The 22,970-nt window shown below is 46.1% G+C and overlaps 1 protein-coding gene across 2 annotated transcripts in view; it reads right to left on the bottom strand.

The window, feature by feature from the left end:
* Positions 1 to 22,613, bottom strand: part of DYSF (dysferlin) — a 167,439-nt gene extending 144,826 nt beyond the window's left edge. For both annotated transcript variants that reach the window (XM_089526456.1, XM_089526457.1), the window contains exons 1-3: positions 22,454 to 22,613; positions 8,119 to 8,174; positions 6,819 to 6,910 (exon numbers count right to left, since the gene is read on the bottom strand). In XM_089526456.1, the coding sequence (XP_089382582.1) occupies positions 6,819 to 6,910; positions 8,119 to 8,174; positions 22,454 to 22,541 (236 nt within the window). In that variant the 5' untranslated portion in view covers positions 22,542 to 22,613. The remainder of the gene's footprint in view (positions 1 to 6,818; positions 6,911 to 8,118; positions 8,175 to 22,453) is intronic.
* Positions 22,614 to 22,970: the final 357 nt, after the last annotated feature.

The following is a 22,970-nucleotide window of genomic DNA, read 5'->3' as shown; positions in this document are numbered from 1 at the left end:
AACTCTCAATCAAAACATACCCAACAGAAGATGGCCATCCAGCCTCTGTTTAAAGACCTCCAAGGAAGGAGACTCCACTATAATTTCTGAGGAAGAAGTGTGTTCCTCTGTCAAACAGCCCTTACTCTCAGGAAGGTCCTCCTAATGTTGAGCTGGAATTTCTTTTCCTGCAGCTTGCATGCATTGCTCCATTGGGTCTCGTTCTCTGGAGCAGCAGAAAACAAGCTTGCTCCCTCCTCAATATGACATCCTTTCAAATACTTAAACAGGGCTGTTATATCACCTCTTAACCATCTGTTCTCCAGACTAAACATCCCCAGCTCCCTAAGTCTCTTCTCGCATGGTTTCAAGACCCTTCATCATTTTGGTGACTGTTTTGGTCCAGTTCTGGGCATTACAATTCAAAAAGGATGTGGAGAAACTGGAGCCATGTGTCCAAAGGAGGGCGACTAAAATGGTGAAGGGTCTGGAAACCATGAAGCCCTATGAGGAAAAACTCAGGGAGCTGGGGATGTTTAGCCTGGAGAAGAGAAGGTTAAGAGGTGATACGAAAGCCCTGTTTAAATACTTGAAGGGATGCCATATTGAAGAGGGAGCAAGCTTGTTTTCTGCTGCTCCAGAGACTAGGACCCAATGGAGCAATGGATGCAAGCTCCAGGGAAAGAGATTCCACTTCAACATTAGGAGGACCTTTCTGACTGAAAGGGCTGTCCGACAGTGGAACACACTCCTTCCTCGGAGACTGTGGTGGAGTCACCCTCCTTGGAGGTCTTTAAGCAGAGGCTGGATGGCCATCTGTCTGGGATGCTTTGATTGAGAGTTCCTGCATGGCAGAATGGGGTTGGACTGGATCAGGGCCCTTGGGGACTCTGCCAACTCTATGATTCTATGATTCTAAGTGCTTTAATTGTCTATTGTGTTGCTATATATTCATTTTCCTAAAAAGCCACTTTCCCGGTTCTGTTTGATCCTGGGAGATCCTTCCTAGGAGAAATAGCAAGATGCATTTGACAGACTTGGTCACCTCCTCTGCTTTCAATGCGCCAAGGAGGAAACTGCCATAAACTGTTTATGCTTCAGCCGACACCCTCCGATTCCGTCGCACACCATGAGAGAGACAGGAAAGTCACACAAACACACTCCGTCTGACCCTGATCACTGAGCACAATGGCAGAAGGTTAACTTCAGGACCATCTGTTTTACTGTGTGAGCTGTCAGTGCCGTTCTGTGTGCAAAACATGCTTGCTGAGAGGCCACACCAGGGTTATGTCGCGTTTACAAATATCTGCGTGCAAAGTTATGCATTCATTGTGAATCACAAGACTTATGTCAAAGGGCAAAGTTGTGTGACTGAGCCAAGACAACAAATGTGCAATGAAGACACCCAGTGTGCAATGCGCATGTAGGACTATTTGGTATCTCTGCACAGCAGATGGCTAGACTCAGTCAGGGAAGTCATGGGCATGAATCTGCAAAATTTAAGCACAGCAGTGGAAGACAAGGAGTCTTGCAAATCTCTCATCCATGAGTGGAGGCCAACTCCAAGTTAGTTAACAACAACAACAACATACACATCTGAGGAAGCAGACTGAAGTCTACGAAAGCTCATGCTGCCAACTTCTTTATTTCACTTAGTCTCAAAGATGCTACAAGGTCTCTCTACTAAAGTATCTATATCTCATTTGAGATGTGATGCTGGAGAAGAGTTCTGCCAATACCGTGAACTGCTAACAAGACAAGTAAATGGGTCCTGGAACAAATCTAGGCTGGACTCCCCCTAGAAGCCAAAATGAGTGACTTGAATCTGTCGTACTTTGAGCATATCATGAGAAGACAGGGCTCCCTAGGAAAGGCAATGATGCTTGGGAAGGTAGAAGGCAGGAGGAAAAGAGGAAGACAGCAGTCCAGGTGGATAGACTCCAGCAAAGAAGCCATGTTTGCCCTGAGTCTGCAAGATCTGAGCAGGGCTGTTTATATCAGGGTGACTTGGAGATCTCTCATTCATAGGGGCACCATAAGTTGAAGTCAACTTGACAGCAGTTAGCAACAATCAAAGAGAGCAGTTGTGCCTAGCCTTGACAAGGAAGGCATTGCCCACTGTTTTTCCCTGGAGTTTCTAGAGGCTTTAAAGGCAAATATGCAGATGGAATCTTGGAAGTGTCCTTTGGGCTGCTAGCCACAGGCAGATACTCAAGCTGGCTTCCAGCAAGGCTGGGTTAAAAGAGTTCGGACCTTTCAAGAGTTTCCAAAGCAGAGTTGCCATGTTGAACATGGACAAGGCTCCTGTTGCTTTAGTATTTAACTGGCAAGGTGTAAGGCAAGAGGAAAAGAAGATGACATTCCAGATGGACAGACTCAGCCAAGGAAGCCATATTGTCCAGGCCCCATTTTGCGAGATCTGAGCCAGGCAGTTGAGGACAAGGGTGAGCTGGAGGTCTCTCGTTCATAGGGTTGCCGTAAGTCAGACTTGGCTTGACAGCAGTTAACAACAACAACATCTGGCAGAGAGCAGGAGACCCAGTGCAATATCAGCTTGCGGTAGAAACAGGAAAAAATGACTCTGGATGTCATTGTAAGGTTTGTAAAAAAATTTAAAAATAATTTTTCCCCAGGAAATCCATCTTGAGATAAGAAAGGAGAGAGACAAAAGAAGTTGCGCTAAACTTTGCTAGAAGAGCCCCTAAAAGCTGGCTCTCATGAGTGGACGTTGGCTAGTGTCCATGATGAGGCTGGAGAATCCTCAGGGATGTTCTCCTCCCGGACAAAAGGACTGGGCAGTTTTTGGAAGAAAAGGGAGGGAAGTGACCTTTGCAGAAAGGAAGGAGGCAAAAAGGCTTGAGTGCATGGATCAAAGACGCAAACAGAGGGAGAACCAAAGGGCAGCCATGCTCTGTGGTTCCCTCTCTCAATTGTCATATTTGCTTCCGACAGTGCATTGATGCGGATGGAGCCTGAAGGGACTCAGACAAAGGAGGAAGGTTGAATACCATCATGTATACCAGGAAGGGCAACTGAGAAGAGGTGAAGTGGCAACACACATAGCAGGCGGCACCATCATTCCCAGTGTGAGGTTGTGTCACTTTTGGTTCTGAGACTCAACTGGAGAATGGCTCATTTTTATGCTCATGCCAAGGTTTGGGGTGGGAGATGCAACAACTCCCCAAGTACCATGTTTTAATGGCAGCTGAGGCAGGTTTGCAGGGTAAAAGAATGGCTTTTAAAAAAGAAACTGGGGTGTCTTATTTTGGGTTAGGGTTAGAGTTAGTGTCTTCTTTTGGTAAGATGCCAATTCTGAAGATCAGAAGATCAGAAGGTTGGCAGTTCAAGGCCCATTTGCCACATGATGGGGTGAGCTCCTGTCACTAGTTCCAGCTTCTGTCAGCCTAGCAGCTTGAAAAGAAAGCATGCAAATGCAAGTAGATAGATAGGTACCACTTCTCATTGGGAAGGTAACAGCATCCGGTGCAGTCATGCTGGCCAAATGGCCACCTGCGCAGTCCTCTGACAACTCTGGCTGTTTGGTTTAGAAAGAGAGATGAGCACCAACCCCTACACTGGGTTATGACTAGATATTGTCAAGGGGCTACCTTTACCTTTAGGTTTAGTGTCTTGTTTTGGAGCCCACACAAATTCAGGTCCCTGGAGCAACTATACAGGAGGCAACAGAACATGGGACAATTGCCCAGGTATGCAGGGGTCACCAGCAAGGATGTGTATGATAACCCCAGTCCGAGCCAAACAAAGTCACATAGTGAAATCCAAATGACAGTCCAAAAGGGAGATCCAAAAGGGTAGTCTTTAAATGGAGCAAGGTCTGAGGTTATCTGACTGCATGAACCAGGAACACAAGTCAGGAATGTTGCATCCCCCAGCTAGGTTGGCTGTGAGCAACTAGTTTCCTAAGAGAGGTGTTGGAATGTATGGTCTGTTGTCAGATGCAAACGAGTGTTTGGCTCTTATACACTCCAACCTCCCTATTTTTTTCCTCCTTCATTCTGCAAGGAACCCAAAAGGCTGCAAACATGATCTTGCAGCTGCTTAAAGCTGCCACCTGCCTTGGGCTGGCCCTCAGCACTGCAGCTCTTGCATGCCTTCTCCCGCTTTCCTCCTCTGGTTTGTTTCCATGCCACTGGACAGTATAAAGAGTCTTTTCAGCTGCCGCCTCTTCTGCCAACACTGTGACTGCCAGGAATGACAAGCTGACATTTGTCTGACCAAAGTGTCTGGACTTCTGCCCGCCACCCCCAACCTGGCAAGAGGGTGGCTGGGGTATTGCTTTTGTATGCACCAAACACACTTGTTGCAAAGATCAGATTTTTATGCTGATCAGATATTTTTCTGACAAACCTTGCAAAGCAAATTGGCTCCTTGTGCAATTAATGTCTACTTTCATTAAATAGCCAGCAATAGCTGAGGTTCCTAGCGTTTCCCTGCAATTATTTATCTGTCTATTTGCCTGTAATGATGCTCAGGGAAAGGCAATGGCAAACCTCCTCTGAACAAATGTTGTTAAGAAGGCCCCTTAGGGTCGCATTAGTCAGAAACTACCTGAAGGCACACAACAACAACAACAACAATTATGCTCAGTGCTTGGCATCTGAAAAAAGAAATCTCCCTACCAGCGGGCAAAACCACCACAGTGTCCAAGGGCATCCCAGCCACTACAACCAAAGCCACTAAAATTTACAGTTTGTGGCTAAGAACGTAATTAGGGTTGTGTACCATTAGCATCTGCATGCGGTGTAACCCATCAGAGGCGCTACGCAAACCACTTGTTGCAAGTCAGTGTTACACAAACGAATGTACAATGTGCCTCCAAAGGCACAACTCCCACAAACCTGAACCGAATGCACACTTACCCCTTCTGACAAACCACTCAACCACTTCCATGGGGGAATGCATGCAGCCATAAGAAACCAAGAGGATTTCAGACAATGGTTGAGATTCTTCATCACAGATGGAGTTACGAATGTGTAACTACATACTGTCTCCTGGCCTGACTTCCCAAACTTATCTTAACAGCCAGAAGCTGCACCGAGCGACAAATATCTCTTTTGTTTGCAACTGGGACGCTGCAGGAAGATGTTTCCAGCCTCCTCCTGCCAGCAATCTCTAGCTGCAACTATCAGAAGCAAGACCCCAGTCACAACTCTTTGTCGCATCACAAGTCGCTGGTGGGAAGGGGCTGGAAACATCATCCTACAACATCCTGATGGCCAGCAGAAAAGACTTCAAATTCAAAAAATGCAACTACTAGGTGTTAAAGTAGGTTTGAGGGGCATTTAAAAGTGTAACAACAAGGCCACAGTCATAAGCACGAAAATCAAAAAGTTAAAAGTGTGAGTCTAGTTTATGCATTTGCAACAGCTCAGCAAGATACCAGTCAATGTATTATAAGTCTACTTGGTGTAAGATACCTTCAAGAAGATAGTCTCATATGATCCACAATTCAAAAAGGATGTGGACAAGCTGGAGGGTGTGCAGAGGAAGGTGACCAAAATGATGAAGGGCCTGGAAACCACAAAGCCCTATGAGGAGAGACTCAGGGAGCTGGGGATGTTTAGGCCTGGAGAAGAGAAGGTTAAGAGGTGATATGATAGCCCTGTTTAATACCTGAAAAGATGTCATACTGAGGATGGAGCAAGCTTGTTTTCTGCTGCTCCAGAGAATAGCACACAGAGCAATGGGTGCAAACTACAAGAAAAGAGATTCAATCTAAACATTAAGAAGAACTTCCTGATAGAATGACAGTGGAAGACGCTGCTGCTTCAGAGAGTGACGGAGTCTCCTTCTTTGGAGGTTTTCAGACAGAGGCTGGATGGCCATCTGTCTGGCTTTCGTTGCTTCTTTCTGTATGGCAGAAGGGGATTGTTCTGTATGGGCCCCTGGAGATCTCTTCCAATTCTAGGAGTCCATGATTCTACTTTAAGACTGAGTTCCCTCAAAGGTGATGGGTTCATTTTAGCAATGGATAACGAATATTCCATATCCATTTCTTAAGTCTACAAAAGCATGTGCTAGAAATTTCTTCTCCCCAGTTAGTGTCAAAGGTGCGACTAGATTCCTTTGTGTCTTTTCAATATGGGCCCCATTCCCACTTGCAGATAAATTGGTCTGTGATCCAAACTGATGGATCGATTCAACAGCGGAACGCGGTTCCCACTACATTTGCCCCAACTGCAGTTTTTCCCCTCCAAAACAGTCCACTTGTGGGTTTCATTCACAAATGCATTGATTCAAAATGATTCAGTTCCAGCTGGCTGAAGGGGAAATTTGAATTGATTCCGATCCGCATGTGGTTCACACTTTCGCAGAATCGATATATCGAAAAAGAAGCAGAAAAAATCAAAAAGATGCGGGTTAAATGGGTCTGGCACATGGCCCCTCTCTTGGAATCACTTCAGTACTTCGGATTAAGTGGGAACCAGGGTCATTTGAACCAGGTCAAACCGATTCACGGCCCGATTTAAAAGGTGGTGGGATTGAGGGAATAAATATAGCATCCCAAAGTTTTCCTTCATTTCCCACATCATATCCCCTCTTCACCTTCTCTTCCTCAGGCTAAATATACCCAACTCCCTAAACTGCTCCTTAGAGGACCTGGGTATTTCCAGACCCTTCTCTATTTTAATCACGATCCTCTGGCCGCGTTCCAGCATGTCCACATTGTTCTTGATGGTTCATTTGGATGGTTTCTTGAATCAAACAAGGAACTATCAAATCAGATCCAGGGTTGAATCCACCTGCAACACAGCAGGCACTCTGCAGTCTGCAAGAGCCAGCTGACCATCCAAGGACACATTATGGACCCCGCTTACCTGTTTCTGCCCATGGTTTCATGGTCTTTGACAACAACGTGAAGCTCAGCATTCTGGTCTAAAGGAATCCCTTTCAAGTCCCATTCAAAGCCCTGGGAGAAGAGAGGAGAAGAAAGAGGCAGCTGGTGGGTCTCCAAAAAACTAGATCTCCAAAAAAACTAGTCCTGGCACATCCGATACATTGAGAAGCATAGATTCAATCCAACAGCTAAAAGATTCAGGGAGGCCCAAGGAAGGTGAAGAGTAACCCAAGAAGCCATCTAGTCAAACCCCATGCCATGCAGGACTCCACAGCTAACACACTACAGAGAATGGGATACCTAAGCTCTGTTTGCAAACCACCAAGAAAGGAAAGTTCACCATCTGGAAAAGCATGCCACTTTCAAATGTGCACAACCATCTTTAGGTCCTCCAACTCCAGGTAGGTATGTATCACTACCTTCTTGAGCCTTATCTATGGGAATAATGTGGGAGAATCCCAACCAATGGAGACACTGAGGTTGGTGCCACCTGGTTTGGGTGCCCAGAAAAGTTGTAGGGGGCTGGCAGTGGACTATCCCTCCTTCCATCCCACTGATTTGCTTTCTGGCCTCCCAGCTACCAGCACCCACCAGACCACTCCTGGGGTCAGTGCTGCGGCCTTCAGACTGCCCTTTAGGGTCTGGCGCATCTACTGGACAAGCAAGAGGAGGGCAACCAAAATGGAGAGACATCTGGAAACCATGCCTTATGAGGAGAGACTTAGGGAGATGGGTATGTTTAGCCTGGAGAAGAGAAGTTTAAGAGGGGACACGATAGTCATGTTTAAATATCTGAAGGGATGTCATATCGAAGAGGGAACAGGCTTGTTTCCACTGTTCCAGAGACTAGGACACAGAGCAGTGTATCCAAATGACAGGAAAAGAGATTCCTCCAAACACTGGGAAGGACCTCCTTATATTAAAAGCAGTTCAATAGTGGAAGATGTTGCCTTGGAGGGTGGTAGAATTTTCTTCTTTGGAGGTTTTTAAACAGAAGCTGGATGGCCATCTGTTAATGGGAGTGCTTGGATTGTGTCTTCCTGCATGGCAGAAGAGGGTTGGACTGGATGGCCCTTCTTGGGGTCTTTCCTAACTCTATGATTCTAAGAGAGGGAGGCAATACCCCTTTCTCATTCACCCAGCAGCCACACCAGTCCCACTGGGTGTACTCCCAGTGCAACCCAGTGCAGCCTGTACCCCCTGCATCCCCACAATGAAGCCCTGACACCAGCGGTCTCTGGTTGATATTCAATTCCGGAGGAGAGGGAAGGCAGCCTCACCTCGTTCCATACTGGGTTGATGTTGTTCTTTATCACCTTGGTTCTCTTCTTCACCCCTGAAAAGAGAAGACCCAAGAAAGGTGAGAAACCACTGCAAGTGCAAGGCTACACAACTCAATAAACTGATTTCATCCCAACACAGATTATTTCACCCATCGGCGACTCAGCTGCAGGAAGGGCTGCAATTCCAACATCAGTTGGGTAGTGGGTTTCATTCCAAACTTTAGAGGCTTTATCCAAGTCATCTCTGAGGAGAAGACTTGGCAGACCATATCAAATAAAACTAAACTGCCATTGGAATCATATGTCACATTACATAACTTTATGTGTACAGTACTTACTTACTTAGCAGAGGAGCTAGGAAGCACCCGTTAGTGAATTGCAAAGGCGGATAACAGGACACCAGCAAGAGTTCACAATGTGCATCAGTGATGCCCAGTGGGCATCAGGACCAGTGTGATGTGCATCAGAAGTGATGCACACCAGTCCCATTGTGCATTGGGCACCAATATGTATTTGCTATGCTAACATAACAGCAACCTTCTACTGGACATGGATACTCTTCAGCTGTGCAATTCTCATTCCTACAGACATAATTCCAGTTACAAAGACATAAGTCTCCAACAGGATTCTAGCCTGCATTTCTAAAAATTAGCAACTACATGCAAACTTAAGAGAAGTGAAAAGCCTCAGGGGAAGGCAAATCTCCTCTGAACAAATCTTTCCAAAAAAAACCCATGGCTTAAGATTGTCATAAGTCGGAAATGACTTGAAGCAACACAACGACAATGGTATTTAATGGGACTTCAGCATCTGAAGATTTTGTGAGGGATTCTGGAAGCTGTGTTTGTGTGTCTCTGTGTGTTCTACTATATGCTATTTAATATATATGATAGATTCACCTTAGGGTCACTATATGCTGAAAACAACTTGAAGGCACACAGCAACAATGGTTAGAATGCAGAGAGATGTTGTAGCACCCTTGAGACTAACCGAAAGAAAGAAGTTGGTAGCATGAGCTATCCTAGTCTACATTATCCAAATGCATCTGAGGAGGTAGACTCAAGTCTACAAAAATTCAAGTTGTCAACTTCTTTCCTGCTGTTAGTTCCAAGGGTGCTTCACAATCTCTCTCCATACTGATTCCACAGACTAACATGGCAATATCTTTGAACAGCAACAATTGCATTTAATGGGACTTCAGCATCCAAAGATTTTGCTATCCATGGGGGATCCAAAACCCCAGCGGTTACCAAGGGCCCACTGTAATTCTGCAATGTGAATGGGCCCCAGGATGAGCAAACAACAACCTCGGAGTGACTCTCTCTGGCTGTTACAACCTCATTTGCCGCAAGATGGAAAAAAGGAAAAGGAAGAACTTCCAAGACCAGAAGCAGAACAATAGGAGGGACTGTGAAACTCAGAGTTTGCAGGAAAGTCTGCCTGGCAAACCTCCCATCCCTCCCCTCCTTCGTTGCTCAGTGACCGGCCAGAAAAGCAACTATATATGGTCACTCAACAGTCCTTTCCCAGGAGACTCAATGTTTTGCAAAGGAATGGCTGGAATCCATCCAGGAGCCTCTCTGCAAAAAGGCAGCCCCGGCAGGGAGGAGAAAATGTCTATTATTATTATTATTATTATTATTATTATTATTATTATTATTTCTTAGCCATGTCTCCCCATGGATCAAGCCAGGGGACAACAAACAATTAGCAAACAACATCAACTGGCAAAATTATCATGAAAACCAACTATGGCTTTACGTTAATAGGAAGTCAATGTAATGTGAAGGATGGGTGATTGAGAATGAAAGAATATGAACAGTGAAGATATTTGGGTTGGTATGAATGAGGAATGAATGACTGAAAGAAGAAGATATGGGGGAAGATGAAGGAAAAGAGATTTAGGAAGAAGAGAGATATGAGAAAGCAAAAAATAGTAAATCTCCCCGGAACAAGAAGAATAAAGAAAAGAGAGGAAATGTACAGAATAAGATAAAAATGTATGTAATATGTATTACTTTTACATGGGTGTATTAACATGGATGCTCATTTATTGCAGGGATGGAGTAGAGCTCCATCTGTTGCTGGACTGCAACTCCCAGCAGCTCCACCCAGCATAGCCAAGGAGGAGGGATGCTGGGATCTGCGATCCAGTGGTGTTGCGTAGTCCCACACATGATTGCCCAGTGAGGTTTCCATCTCTTGGAAGAAAAGAAGATGGAAAAGAAGGCGGATCATTTGAACATGCCTTATCTGGAAATTCACAATATTCCACAATATTCCAAATCTGCCCAAATGGGTGGCTGGCATAGTAACACCTTGGCTTTCTGGTGGTTCAGTGTACACAAACTTCGTTCCACGCACATAATTATTAACAACATTGTGTATAAAATTACCATCAGGCTAGGCATATAAGATGTATGTGAAATATATTTCAATTTCTTATTTAGACGGGTCCCATCTCCAAGTATACAAATATGCAAATATACCAAAATTCGACTCTGGAGGGTTTGAAACCCTCTTGGGCAAGTCACACTCTCTCAGCCTTCAGCAAAGACAAAGCAAACCTTGCCAAGAAGCCCTGAAAAGAGAGAAGCCTGAGAATGTTCCTGTGCCACTGAAAGTCAAACTTCCAAGTTCCTTTTTCCTTTGAAAGAAGGGAAGCTACAGCCAAGAGTGCAAGGAAATGAGGAGGCAAGGCAGATGTGGTGCTTGTTTGCTGTCGCCTATGGAGTCAGGATCACCTTCCTTTATTCCTATAGCCTTCCACTTCCCCCAGTACTATCATCTTTCCTAAGTGAGAGCCAGTGTGGTGTAGTGGTTGGAGCACTGGACTATGACTCTGCAAACCAGGGTTTGAATCCCACCTCGGCCACGGAAGCCCACTGAGTCACCCAGCCTCAGAGGATGGCCATGGCAAACCCCTTCTGAAGAAACCTGCCAAGGAAACCCCATCACAGGTTCGCCTTAGAGTCGTCATAAGATGGAGCTACAGCAGTTAAAGCAGTGTCAAACTGCATCATTTCTGCAATGTAGCTGCATCCTGGTCCAAGTTGGCCAAAGGCTGAAATATATGGGTATTGTCATGCCCTGCTTCCAGAAGATACTGAAAGAGGAGAAAGTTCCAGAGCCACATGTCTCAGAGACAGACCAGAAGGCAGTACATCTCCATTCCCACCTTTGCAAAGCCTGGGGCACATGCTAAACCTCCCAAATAATTCTCAGCAGTAAAGCTAAGCATGCAAGTGACGTTGGGTCATTTTACATGCCAGACTTAAAGGTCTTTATGAACAGGGTGGAGCCGTTCCCTCTTTAGGTTTCATTTAACACAAGCTTTCATGGATATAAACCCGAATCTTCTGATGCTGTACAGGACATCAGTCATGGAAAGGATGTCATTTTCTTTTCTATCTACATTAAGTCTAGATCCTCATGTCCCAGCCAGAATGCAAAAGGAAACTACGCAGAAGGAGTAGATGCAGAATTTGGAAATGGTGCCATGCTGGCTGAGGGTTCTGGGAATTGTAGTCTGGAAAAGTAACTTTTCTGACCTCTGGCACAATTACCAAAAGTAACTTGATCAGTAAAAGCTGGGCCGGAACAGACAGGCCAAAATAAAGCTGCTTGGGGTCACTTTGGAGGTATGCTGTTTAAATGACACACACATCTTAAGAGGCCAGAAGCTGCACCAAAGCTGCACTTCAGTCCTTAGGATTGGAGCGTGGCTTTGGCATGACTTCAGGCCTCTTAGGACGCATACATCATTTAAACAGCATACCTCCAAAGTGACCCAAAGCGGCCTTATTTGTTTGGGCAAAACAACCTGTCGGATGGCATTCGCATCATCTCAGAGTGAACCTTTTTGCCTCTCTTGGGGACCATTTGGTGAACGTCAGGATGAGCGCGGAAAAGCGTATCATGCCACAAAAAATGTTATTTTTAAGTAATGAGAACAATAGCCAGGGATGATGCACATCCCAGATTTCCAGCCCATCGGCTGCTCAAAGAAACTATACGGAGAACATAAAAAAGACCTTTTTGGAATCCCCCTTCCTGAAAGAACAAAGAGTTTCACTTTTGGAGAAACAAAATGCAAAAGCAACGTTTGCTTCTTGGAAAACAGAGATGCCATGCTTTAGCCATTTCTAAATGCACTGTTCTTAAGGTCTGAGGCTTCTAGAATGAACTGAGCAAAGTGCAGGAATCGCAGCAAAGCCATCTCTCTGACTTAGGCTGCATCTGCACTGCAAAATTAATCCAGTTTGGCACTGCTTTAACTGCCGTGGCTCAATGCTATGAAATGCTGGGGATTGTGAAACATTTAGCCTTCTCTGTCTGGTTTTCTTTTTGGTCCGGCCGCCATCCCAGGTTCCCTTGGGAAGGAGGCCATGAGAGAGAGCCCACTACTCTGTGGCTGCTGCCAACCCCTGGAAGTCCCTGGCACAGGAGCCTTGGTTGGCGCCTCTTTGCTCTCCTTTCTCCTGCAGACAAAAACTTCTCTTTTCCCTGCAGGCTTTGAATATACAATTGTTGTGTGTCTTCGAGTCATTTATGGCTTCTGGCGACCCTATCCTGGGGGTTTTCTTGGTTCAGAGGAGGTTTGCCATTGCCTTCCCTTGAGGCTGAGAGAGTGTGACTTCTTGCCCAAGGATCTCCCAATGGGTTTACTATGGCTGAGTTATGGCAGCCCTAAGGCAACCCTATCCTGGGGTTTCCTTGGCAAGATTTGTTCAGAGGAGGTTTTGCCATTGCCTTCCTCTGAGGCTGAGAGAGTGTGATATGACTGTGATAAGTGTTGGCTTTTGTATGCTTTTAATTGTTTTATAAGGGGCCAAGGTGGCATAGTGGTTTGAGTCTTGGAGTACAGTTCTGGAGACCTGGGTTTGATTCCCTTCTCAGCCATGGAAAGCCATTGGGCGAGTCACACTCTCTCAGCCTCAAAGGAAGGCAATGGCAAACCTCCTCTGCACAAATCTTGCCAAGAAAACCCTACGATCAGTTTACCAAAAGATGGAAACAATCTAAAAGCACATGACAACAAACAACAATTCTTAACTCACTTTGGTTTTCGTGGTTTTTGCATTTCTTAACTTGTTATACCGATGCAATGTTTTAATTCTGTTTTTAAAGTTGTGCTGTTTTTAAGCAGATTTTGTGAACCCCTTGGGTCCAGTTTAGGAGAAAGGAGGCATAGAAACATGTACATATATATATATATTCCACCTTGAGTCCCTATATTGGGAGAATATAGGCGAAGACATTTTTATTTCAACAGGCCTTTTAAGATCTTGCAGGCTTGGTTTTATGGGGGATGAAGGGGGCTGGTTTTAGATTGCTATTTTTAACTTTGTATGTTTTAAATTTTATATTTGTAATTTTAAAAAAAATTCTATTTTAATTGTATGATTTTAATGTGTTTTATATCTGTTGTTAGCCGCCTCGGGTCCCACTTTGGGAGAAAGGTGGGTTAAAAATAAATAAATAAATAAATAAATAAATAAATAATATAAAAACAATAAAAATAAATAGTTGGCCATCTGCATCTGCAGCTTTGACTTCTGAGGATTTGATTATTTGTGGGTTTGATTCATACGTTCTCTCTAGGAATCTCTAGGTCATCCGGTGCAACTCTGCCAGACGTTGACCATAGAGTTGTGCTGGAGAACCCAGAAGTTCCTAGAGAAAGGACCTCTCTAGGCATTTGTAAGCCCTCCATCATGACTCTATGATCAACTCCTGGCAGATGTTGGCCATAGAGTTGCACTGGAGGACCTGGAAATTCCTAGAGAGATGTTCTCTTAGGTAAAAAGAATAGTGTTTTTGTTTGTTTGTTTGTTTGTATTTTTGGGTTTTCCACATTCATGAGGGTCCTTTGCCCCAGCCCCAGTCAATGTATAGGGACCACTGTAAATAAACTGTAGCATAACTATCTGCCAGCAGAGTTACATTATGAAGCCCCTGTGCTGAATACCAAGACAACAACACAAGGTACTGCAATGGCCATTTCTCATGGCTGACAACCCAAAGTGCAATGCACAATACACAGACATGGCACGGAGAGGCAATGCACATTCACACACTGCTCTGTGCACTTTAATGCACCACCATATGCACAGCAACAACCCCAGATGTGCAACTCCTCTTAAGATGCTGCCAGCTCAGTTCAACCGCTGCAGATTCTCCAAAAGCATTGTTGCACACATGCGCACAGTGCAACTTAATACATAAACAATAAAATAAATAAACTTTCTTCTTATAGCCCGTCTTTCTGCTGCAGCAATTGAGGCGGCTTACAGGACTAGAATATGCTGGAATAATACAGACTTTCCATCAATAAATAACTTAACCTCTGAGTATGTCCCTAGGGCTGCATCCGCACCACAGACACAATCCGGTTTGCTCTAACTGCGATGGCTCAAGGCATGTGGGACATTTAGTTTTGTGGGACATTTAGCCTTCTCTGTCAGAGCCCTGATACCCCAATAAGCTGCAAAATCCAGGCTTCCATAGCATTGAGCCGTGGCACTTAGAGGGGCATCAACCTGATGGTAAAATGGTGGAAGGCATTGCCTCGGAGGGTGGTGGGGTCTCCTTCCTCTTTGGAGGTTTTTAAAGAGAAGCTGGATGGACATCCGTTGAGGATGCTTTGATTGAGAGTTCCTGCACGGCAGAATGAGGTTGGACCGGGTGGCTCTTGGGGTCCCTTCCAATACCAGGATACTAGGATCCTATGAAATGGCATTAATTTTGCAGTGCAGATTAGACCATAGAAACAGAATTGGGGCAACAGAGAGAGAGAGAGAGAGAGAGAGAGAGCTTTTCTAGTGAAGTGGGTCCTTAGGTTCATAGAATCTTAGGGTTGCAAGAGACCCCAAGAAGGGCCATCCATGCAGGAACTCACAGTCAAAGCAACCCTGAGAAATGATGGCCACAGCTTCTGCTGCCATGCTCCAAGGGAAGGTATTCCGCGGCTGAGCAGCTCTTACTGCCAGGATTCAGGTGGACTCTCTTTCAGACCCCCAGGGAACCCAAGGCAGCCTCTTTGCCTTAAAGATCTACAGATGGCACCAGAATTGCTGGCTTTGTCTCCCAGTTTTCCCCCAAATGAGGCTCAAAGCAGGTTGCAATCACAAAATCCTAGAGTTGGAAGGGCTCCCAAAAAGGGCCATCTAGTCCAACCCCCTTCTTCTGCCATGCAGGAACTCTCAGTCAAAGCCTCTGTTTAAAGACAGTCTCCAAGGAGGGAGACTCCGAGGGAGTGCCTTCTTCCTCTGTCGGACAGCCCTCCTCTCAGGAGGTCCCTCCTGATGTTGAGGCGGACTCTCTTTCCCTGGACTTTGCATCCATTGCTCCAATCATTCTGCCCGAGTCAATAGGGCTTCCCTGGAAAGACTCAAACAGGGCTCTCCTGTCCCCCCTGCTTCACCTCCTCTCCTCAGGCATCTGCCTAAGCCTCTCCTGCTGGGGCTTCGTGGTTTCCAGCCTCCTCCAAAGCAGGAGGCTCCAAGGCTGCAGTCTCCTCCGCTGCCCTAGATACAGCTCTTGGCGAGTGCTTCCTAACTCCTAGAAGGGGTGGAAGGGGCCCCCAGGGGCCATCCCTCCTGCCCTGGAGGGCCACCCAGCCAAGCCCTCCCTAGCCCTGCTCCAGCCTCTCTGGGCGCCTCTGCCTCGGGGCTCTTGGCTCTTCTTACCCCGGAAAGTGAGGCTGGCCACCGGGTCGCTCCTCTTCTCGCCCTTCTCGGCGCCTCCGGGGAGGCTGCAGCCCCGCAGGAGCAGGCACCGGAGCATGGCCCCTCCGCTGCCGCCCTCCAAGCCCGACTGGGGCCGAGGAGGAGGAGGATGGCACGCCCAGCCCAGCCCTGGCCCCAGCGCCGCCCTCCAGCGCCATCAGCACCACCAGCGCTTCAGCATCTTCAGCAGCAGCAGCCGCGCAGTGCCGCCGTTATCCCGCCAGGGGGCGCGCGCGCCTGGCCCCAGGAGGATGCTCCCAAAGGACCAGAGGCCTGACAACTTGGGCCTTTCTCTTTCCACTGCAGGACGCAACGCCCGTTGTGGTTGTGGCGCTTGTTGTTGTTGTTCATAGAATCCTAAAGTTGGAAGAGACCCCAGGAGCCACCCAGTCCAAGCCCCTTCCTCTGCCATGCAGCAACTCTCCATTGACAGATGGCCAACCAGCCTCTGCTTAAAGACAGCCTCCAAAGAAGGAGACTCCACCAAAATCTCCAAAGAAGGAGTGTGTTCCTCTGTCAGACAGCCCTTACTGTCAGGAAGTCCCTCCAAAAGTTGAGCTGGAATCTCTTTTCCTGGAGCTTGCATCCATTGCTCCATTGGATCCTGTTCTCTGGAGCAGCACAAAACAAGCTTGCTCCCTCCTCAATCTGACATCCCTTCAAATACTCAAACAGGGCTCATATCATATCCCCTCTTAACCTTCTCTTCTCCAGGCTAAACATCCCCAGCAATTCCCTCAGTCTCTCCTCAGAGGGCTTCATGGTTTCTAGGCCCTTCACCATTTTGGTGGCCCTTCTTTGGACATGCTCCAAGTTGTCAACATCTTTCTCAAATTGTGGTGCCCAGAACTGGACACAGGATTATTCCAGGTGAGGACTGACCAAAGCAGAACAGAGTGGCCCTATTACCGTGATCTAGGCACTATATTATTATTATTATTATTATTATTATTATTATTATTATTATTATTATTAGCCCACCCTTCTCCTAAAACTGGGACTCCGGGTGGCTTTCAACATTAAAAAAATGGTACAGTTGAAAGCATACAAAAATGATACATTAAAACAGAACCAATTACTGCAATAATTAAAACAAATGGCATGTTAAAATATCTCTCAGCCTCAGAGGATGGCAACTGCAAACCCGCCTCTGAAGAAACGAGCCTTAGGGCCCCCCTAAGTCCAAAATGACTTGAAGGCAGACAACAACAACAACTAAAAATGCACTCCTGAGCCCTTTGAAATGCACTGAGTTTGCTCTGCACACTGCAGAATTAATGCAGTTTGGCACCACTTTAACTACCATGAATCCTAAAGAAACCCAGGATCCCACAGGATGGAGTCACAGAAGTTAAAGTAGTATCAAACTGTTTTATCCCTGGTTCTAGTGCTGCATTTTTCAGCCTAGCGGGGCCATAAATTGTGGCCTCTAGATGCACAAATGGTAGGAAGGTTCTTAATTTTAACTGCTCCAAGGCTAAAACCGGTGAGACAAGCTGGAAATGACCCTCTTTGTTTGAGTTTCCGTCAGCCACAAAAGAAACCTTAGAGATTAGACAAGTGGAAAATTCAGGTATATTCCAAGTCCTATCCAAAAAATCTCCGGCATCCTCCTCTTCCAGGACATGTCCTACGTTTCAAGCTTATGTCCAGGAGGAATTTCAAAATGACCTCCATTTTGAGCATGGCTAAGAAGCATGCGCAATGGAGCTATGGGTGTTAAAGCAGTATCAAACTGTATCAGTTCTGCAGTGCAGATGCAGCCTCACCGAACTACAAATTCCAGGATTCCATTGGATGGAGCTGTGATGGTTAAAGTGGTGTCAAACTGCATTAATTCTGAAGTGTGGCAGCAGCCGCGAAGGTTTCTTATTCGCAGGGTCACCTCAAATCAAAACCGAATTGACACAAATGAACAACAAAAATGTGCAAATGCATGGCTGGAATCCTGTGGTTTAATCCCAATTAGAGGAGACTCATTGCATCGATTGCTGACAAATGGGTCAAGGCAAAGGTCAGTCCCATGGAGTCAGTGACTATAATACAATCAGGACTAACAAAAGGATTTAGGCGGTGCAGCCAGCCCTCCCTATTTGCAGCTTTCACTTTTGCAGTTTGATTATTCGCAGATTTGATTAATTTGTGCTCTCTAGCAATCTCTAGGTCCTCCGACGCGACTCTATGAACAGCCTCTGCTGGAAGTTGACCATAGAGTCATGCTGGAAGATGTAGATCTTCCCAGAGAGAACATGTCTCCAGGCATTTGTAGGTCTTCCAAAGCAATTCTATGGCCAATGTCCAGCTGAAGCTGACCACAGACTTGTGCTGGAGGACCTAGAGATTTCTAGAAAAGTGTTCTCTCAGGTTAAAAAACATGTGTTTTTTTAATTGCATTTTTTCCAGTTTCACAAGGGTCCTGTCACCTTAACCTCAAAGAATGCAGATGGCTCACTGTAGTCCCACAGTGGTTGCGCTACACACACGCCTTTGTGCTGAATGCTGGCAAATCTGCCCATGTGTCTGCCCCAGAGAAGTGCAGAAAATGGTACACAACAATCGGGTGCAAAGGCAACCACTGAAGATGGTCCCACTCTGAAAAGCATGGAGGTCTTTAAACAGAGGCTGGGTGGCCATCTGTCAATGGGAATGCTTTGATGGAGAGCTCTTGCATGGCAGAAGGGGGTTGGACTGGATGGCCCTTTAGGGTCTCTTCCAACTCTAGGATTCTATGATTCTATCAGACAGTCCTACCCTGATGATCCTGACAGCTAGTTCTATGAATGGCAAAAGCCGTCCCACCCATCGCCCGCAACAGGTGCCAAGGCTGGCAGCCAAGATGGAGGCTGGCGACAAGGGAGGGGGCTATAAATAGAGCGTGGGAGTTGGAGAGGTTGGGTTTCTCAGCTGCCTCTTCCCTGCGTCATCCATGCCTCAAGAAGCCAAAGCACCCATGCAGCTGCAGCGCAGGAAGAGCCCTGTTTGCTGAGAATGGCACTGGGATGGGTGGCAGTCATTCCGGAAAGGAGTTGGGATTCATAGAATCATTGAGTTGGAAGAGAACTCAAGGGCCATCCAGTCCAACCCCCTTCTGCCATGCAGGAACTCTCAATCAAAGCCTCCCCATTGACAGATGGCCATCCAGCCTCTGCTTAAAGACCTCCATGGAAGGAGACTCCATCAATCTCCAAGGCAGAATATTCCACTATCAAACAGCTTTTACTGTCAGGAAATTCCTCCTAATGTTTAAGTGGAATCTCTTTTCCTGCAGCTTGCGTCCATTGTTCTGATGCCCTATTCTCTGGAGCAGCAGAAATCAAGCTTGCTCCCTCCTCAATATGACATCCCTTCAAATACTTAAACAGGGTTGTCATATAACCTCTTAACCGCCTCTTTTCCAAGCTAAACATACCCAGCTCCCTAAGGCGTTCCTCATAGGGCATGGTTGGAAAAGGCGCTTGCAGACAAGAGGCCTTGCTATTGGACTTCATGCTGAGATCAGGGTGTTATTGGTACATACTAAGAACCACGGGGTTGGAAAGGGACTCAGGGGTCATCCAGCAAATGCAAGGAATCCACAGGTCAAGCCCTCCTGAGAGGTGGCCATCCAACCTCTGTGAAGTTGAAAGCTTTCACGGCTGGCATCCATAGTTTTTGTGGGTTTTTTGGATTATGTGGCTGTTTTCTGGAAGAGTTTATTCCTGATGTTTCACCTGCATCTGTGACTGGCATCTTCAGACAATGCTGGCATGGAAGGGAGTGGGATATATATATATGTATATATATGTCAGGAATAAACTCTTCCAGAATATGGCCAGATAGCCCCCCAAAAAATCACAATAAAATAAAATAAAATCCAACCTTTGTTTAAAGACCTCCAAAGATGGAGAGTCCACCACCTTTTAAAGCAGCCTATTCCATTAGCAAACAGCTCTTAGCATCAAGACATGCTTTCTAAAGTGTTTAAATCATCCCTTCCTTAGTGCTTTGCTTGTTCTGATCAATAGGAGCCTAGTGTCCAGGACAAGAGAGGTCATAGTGCCATTCTATTTTGCTTTTTGTCAGGCCTCACCTGGAAAAAATACTGTGTTCATTTCTGGCCAACACAATTCAAAAAGGATGTTGAGAAGCTGGACAGTGTCCAAAGGAGGGCCACCAAAATGGTGAAGGGTCTGGAAACCTTGACGCCCCATGAGGAAAGATTTAGGGAATTGCTGGGGATGTTTAGTCTGAAGGAGAGAAGATTAAGAGTGATATGATAACCCTGTTTAAATAAGTGGAAGGGATGTCATATTGAGGATGAAGCAAGCTTGTTTTCTGCTGTTCCAGAGAGTAGAACATGGAGCAATGGATGCAAGCTCCGGGAAAAGAGATTCCACCAGAATCTCTTTCTCTGAAGATGCCAGATGCCACAGATGCTGCTTGAGAAACGTCAGGAAGAAAATCTTCTAGAACATGGCCATATAGCCCGAAAAACCCACAGAAAACTATGGATGCCGGCTATGAAAGCCTTGAATTCCACCAAAACATTAGGAGGAACCTCCTGGAAGTAAGGGCTGTTTGACAGAGGAAGACCCTCCTGCCTTGGAGGATGCTGGAGTCTCCTTCTCTGGAGCTGTTTTTAAAGAAAGGCTGGAGGGCCAACTGTCACAGCGAACGCTTGGACTGTGTCTTCCTGCATGGCAGAAGGGGTTGCATGGCCCCTTGGGTCCCTTCCAACTCTAAAATGTTATGACTTTATGAATCTATGAATTCAAAGATATAGCTGTGTTAGTCTGTAGAATCGGTATGTAGAGAGATCTTGTAGCACCTTTGAGACTCATTGAAAGAAAGAAGTTGGCAACATAAGCTTTTGTAAACTTAAGTCTACATCCTCAGATGCATTTGGTGGAGCGGAAAGCCAGGAAAACCGGAGAAAGCTCTGCTTCCCACCCTCATCTGCTCTTCTCACCTACAGGCTGCAGCCTCCACTGCCTTGTCCACCAATGACTGACCATGGCTAAAACTGGACTTGCCAATTCATTTCCATGCGCAATGGATTTTGAGTTTGGATTGACACTCTCACACACTAATGGCATAGATAGGTCTGTCCCTGGATTTCCACTCCACCAAGTGCATCCGAGAAAGTAGACTCAGGTCTATGAAAGCTCATGCTGCCAACTTCTTTCTTTCAGTTAGTCTCAAAAGTGCTACAAGATCTCTCTACCAATAATAATAATAATAATAATCCTTTGCGGAGGAAAAGCAAGTCTTAGTGTCATTTTTGAAATGGTGGGGTTTGTCTGATGTTCACCAGTGTAGGTGGGTCCAGCAAATAGGGTCACCAGAGTGAAAACCAAAGAGGATTTCTGGCCCTTTAATGCAAAGATATAGCCGTGCTAGTCGCTAGAGTCAGTATATCAGTATGGTTTTGCCACTTTACAGAAGGGCCACCATTTTACTGTGCCGTTGTGTTTAATGGAACTTGAACATCCACAGATTTTGGTATCCAAGGAGGGTCCTGGAACCAACCCCTGGTGGATACCAAGGGCCCACTGTAATACTATTATGACTACGTACTACTACTACTACTGATTCATTGTATATAATATGACTTGAGCGTCCATGGATTTTAGTATCGGGGGGGGGGGGGGGGCTGGAGCCAAACCCCAGCAAATCAAGGACCCACTGTAAATGATGATGATGATGATTCTCTGTATATAATGGGACTTGAGCATCCATGGATTTTGGTATCCATAGGGGGTCCTAAAACCAAACCCCAGCAGATACCAAGGGCCCATTGTAGTAGTAATAATTCACTGTATATGATGGGACTTTGAGCATCAATGGATTGTGGTATCCATGGGGGGGGGGAGGTCCTAGAACCAAATCCCAGTGGCTACCAAGAGCCCAGAGTAATAATAATGATGGTAATAATAATAATAATACTTCACTGAATTTAATAGGACTTGAGAATCAGTGGGTTTTGTTACCCATGGGGGTCCTGGAAGCAAACCCCAGCAGATATCAAGGGCCCACTGTAATAATAACTATTATTATTATTATTATTATTATTATTATTATTCACTGTATATAATGGGACTTGAGCACCCATGGATTTTGGTATCCGGGGGGGGGGTCTTAGAAACAGCCCACAGTGGACACCAAGGGCCCACTGTAATGTTGATGAGGATGATGATGATATTACTTCATTGTATATAATGGGACTTGAGCACCCATGGATTTTGGTAAACAAATAAATAAAGCCCTGCTTTATTGCTCATCCTCACCTTTTTTCCCTCTACAAACATAAATATGGGGATGTCTCCAATGTCGAGAGTGGTGTAGTGGTTTCAATGTTGGACTAGGACTCTGGAGACCAGGGTTCAAATCCTGGCTCAGCCATGAAACCCACTGGGACACCCCCCAGTGGGCATGTCACACTCTCTCAGCCTCAGGGGAAGGCAATGGCAAACCTCCTCTGAAGAAATCTTTCCAAGAACACCCCATGACAGTCAGAAATTACTTATGGGCACACAGCACACACCCCAGTGTCCCCTGTGTCTGGGAGCCCTTTCCTGCTTGGGTCCCTGACTTGCAGACTCATTCCCCTGCCTCCTCCTTACCTTCAAAGACCACTGAGCAATAAGCATCGCTGATATCCGTGTCCGGGGTCTGGACATTCTGCGCATGGAGGATGAAAACCCTCAACATTGTGGGTCCGGAGTCTGCCCCTTGGCCTTCCTTTGGCCAGGGCCTCTCCAAGAGGAGGCTCTTTGCAGCTCAGGCCGGTCTCCCTTCTGCTCCAGAGCCAGCAGAGCAAGGTTTGGCAGCCTGACAGGCCCACAATGACACTCCTTAAAGGGAAAACATCCCCTGGAATGGAAGAAGGGCTTCTGGAGAAGGCTGTGTTGACATTAGGCTTCCTTGGAAGCATAGAACTGCAAAAGATCCCAAGGGCCAGCCAGCTCAACCCTCTTCTGCCATGCAGGAACTCACAGTCTAAGCCATCTTTGTGCCAAATGGCCATCCAGCCTCTGTTTAAAGACCTCCAAAGAAGGAAACTCCAAGGCAGCATCTTCCACAGTTGAATGGCTCTTCCCATCCATAAATGCATCCTAATGTTTGGGTTGGAATCTCTTT

The sequence above is a fragment of the Sceloporus occidentalis genome, unplaced genomic scaffold (genome assembly GCF_023333645.1).
Source record: "Sceloporus occidentalis isolate IW3139 unplaced genomic scaffold, rSceOcc1.0.p SCAF_5, whole genome shotgun sequence".
In the NCBI taxonomy this organism is placed as follows: domain Eukaryota; kingdom Metazoa; phylum Chordata; class Lepidosauria; order Squamata; family Phrynosomatidae; genus Sceloporus; species Sceloporus occidentalis.
The sequence above is the reverse complement of the archived record's forward strand: the minus strand, read 5'-3'. Positions and strand labels throughout refer to the sequence as shown.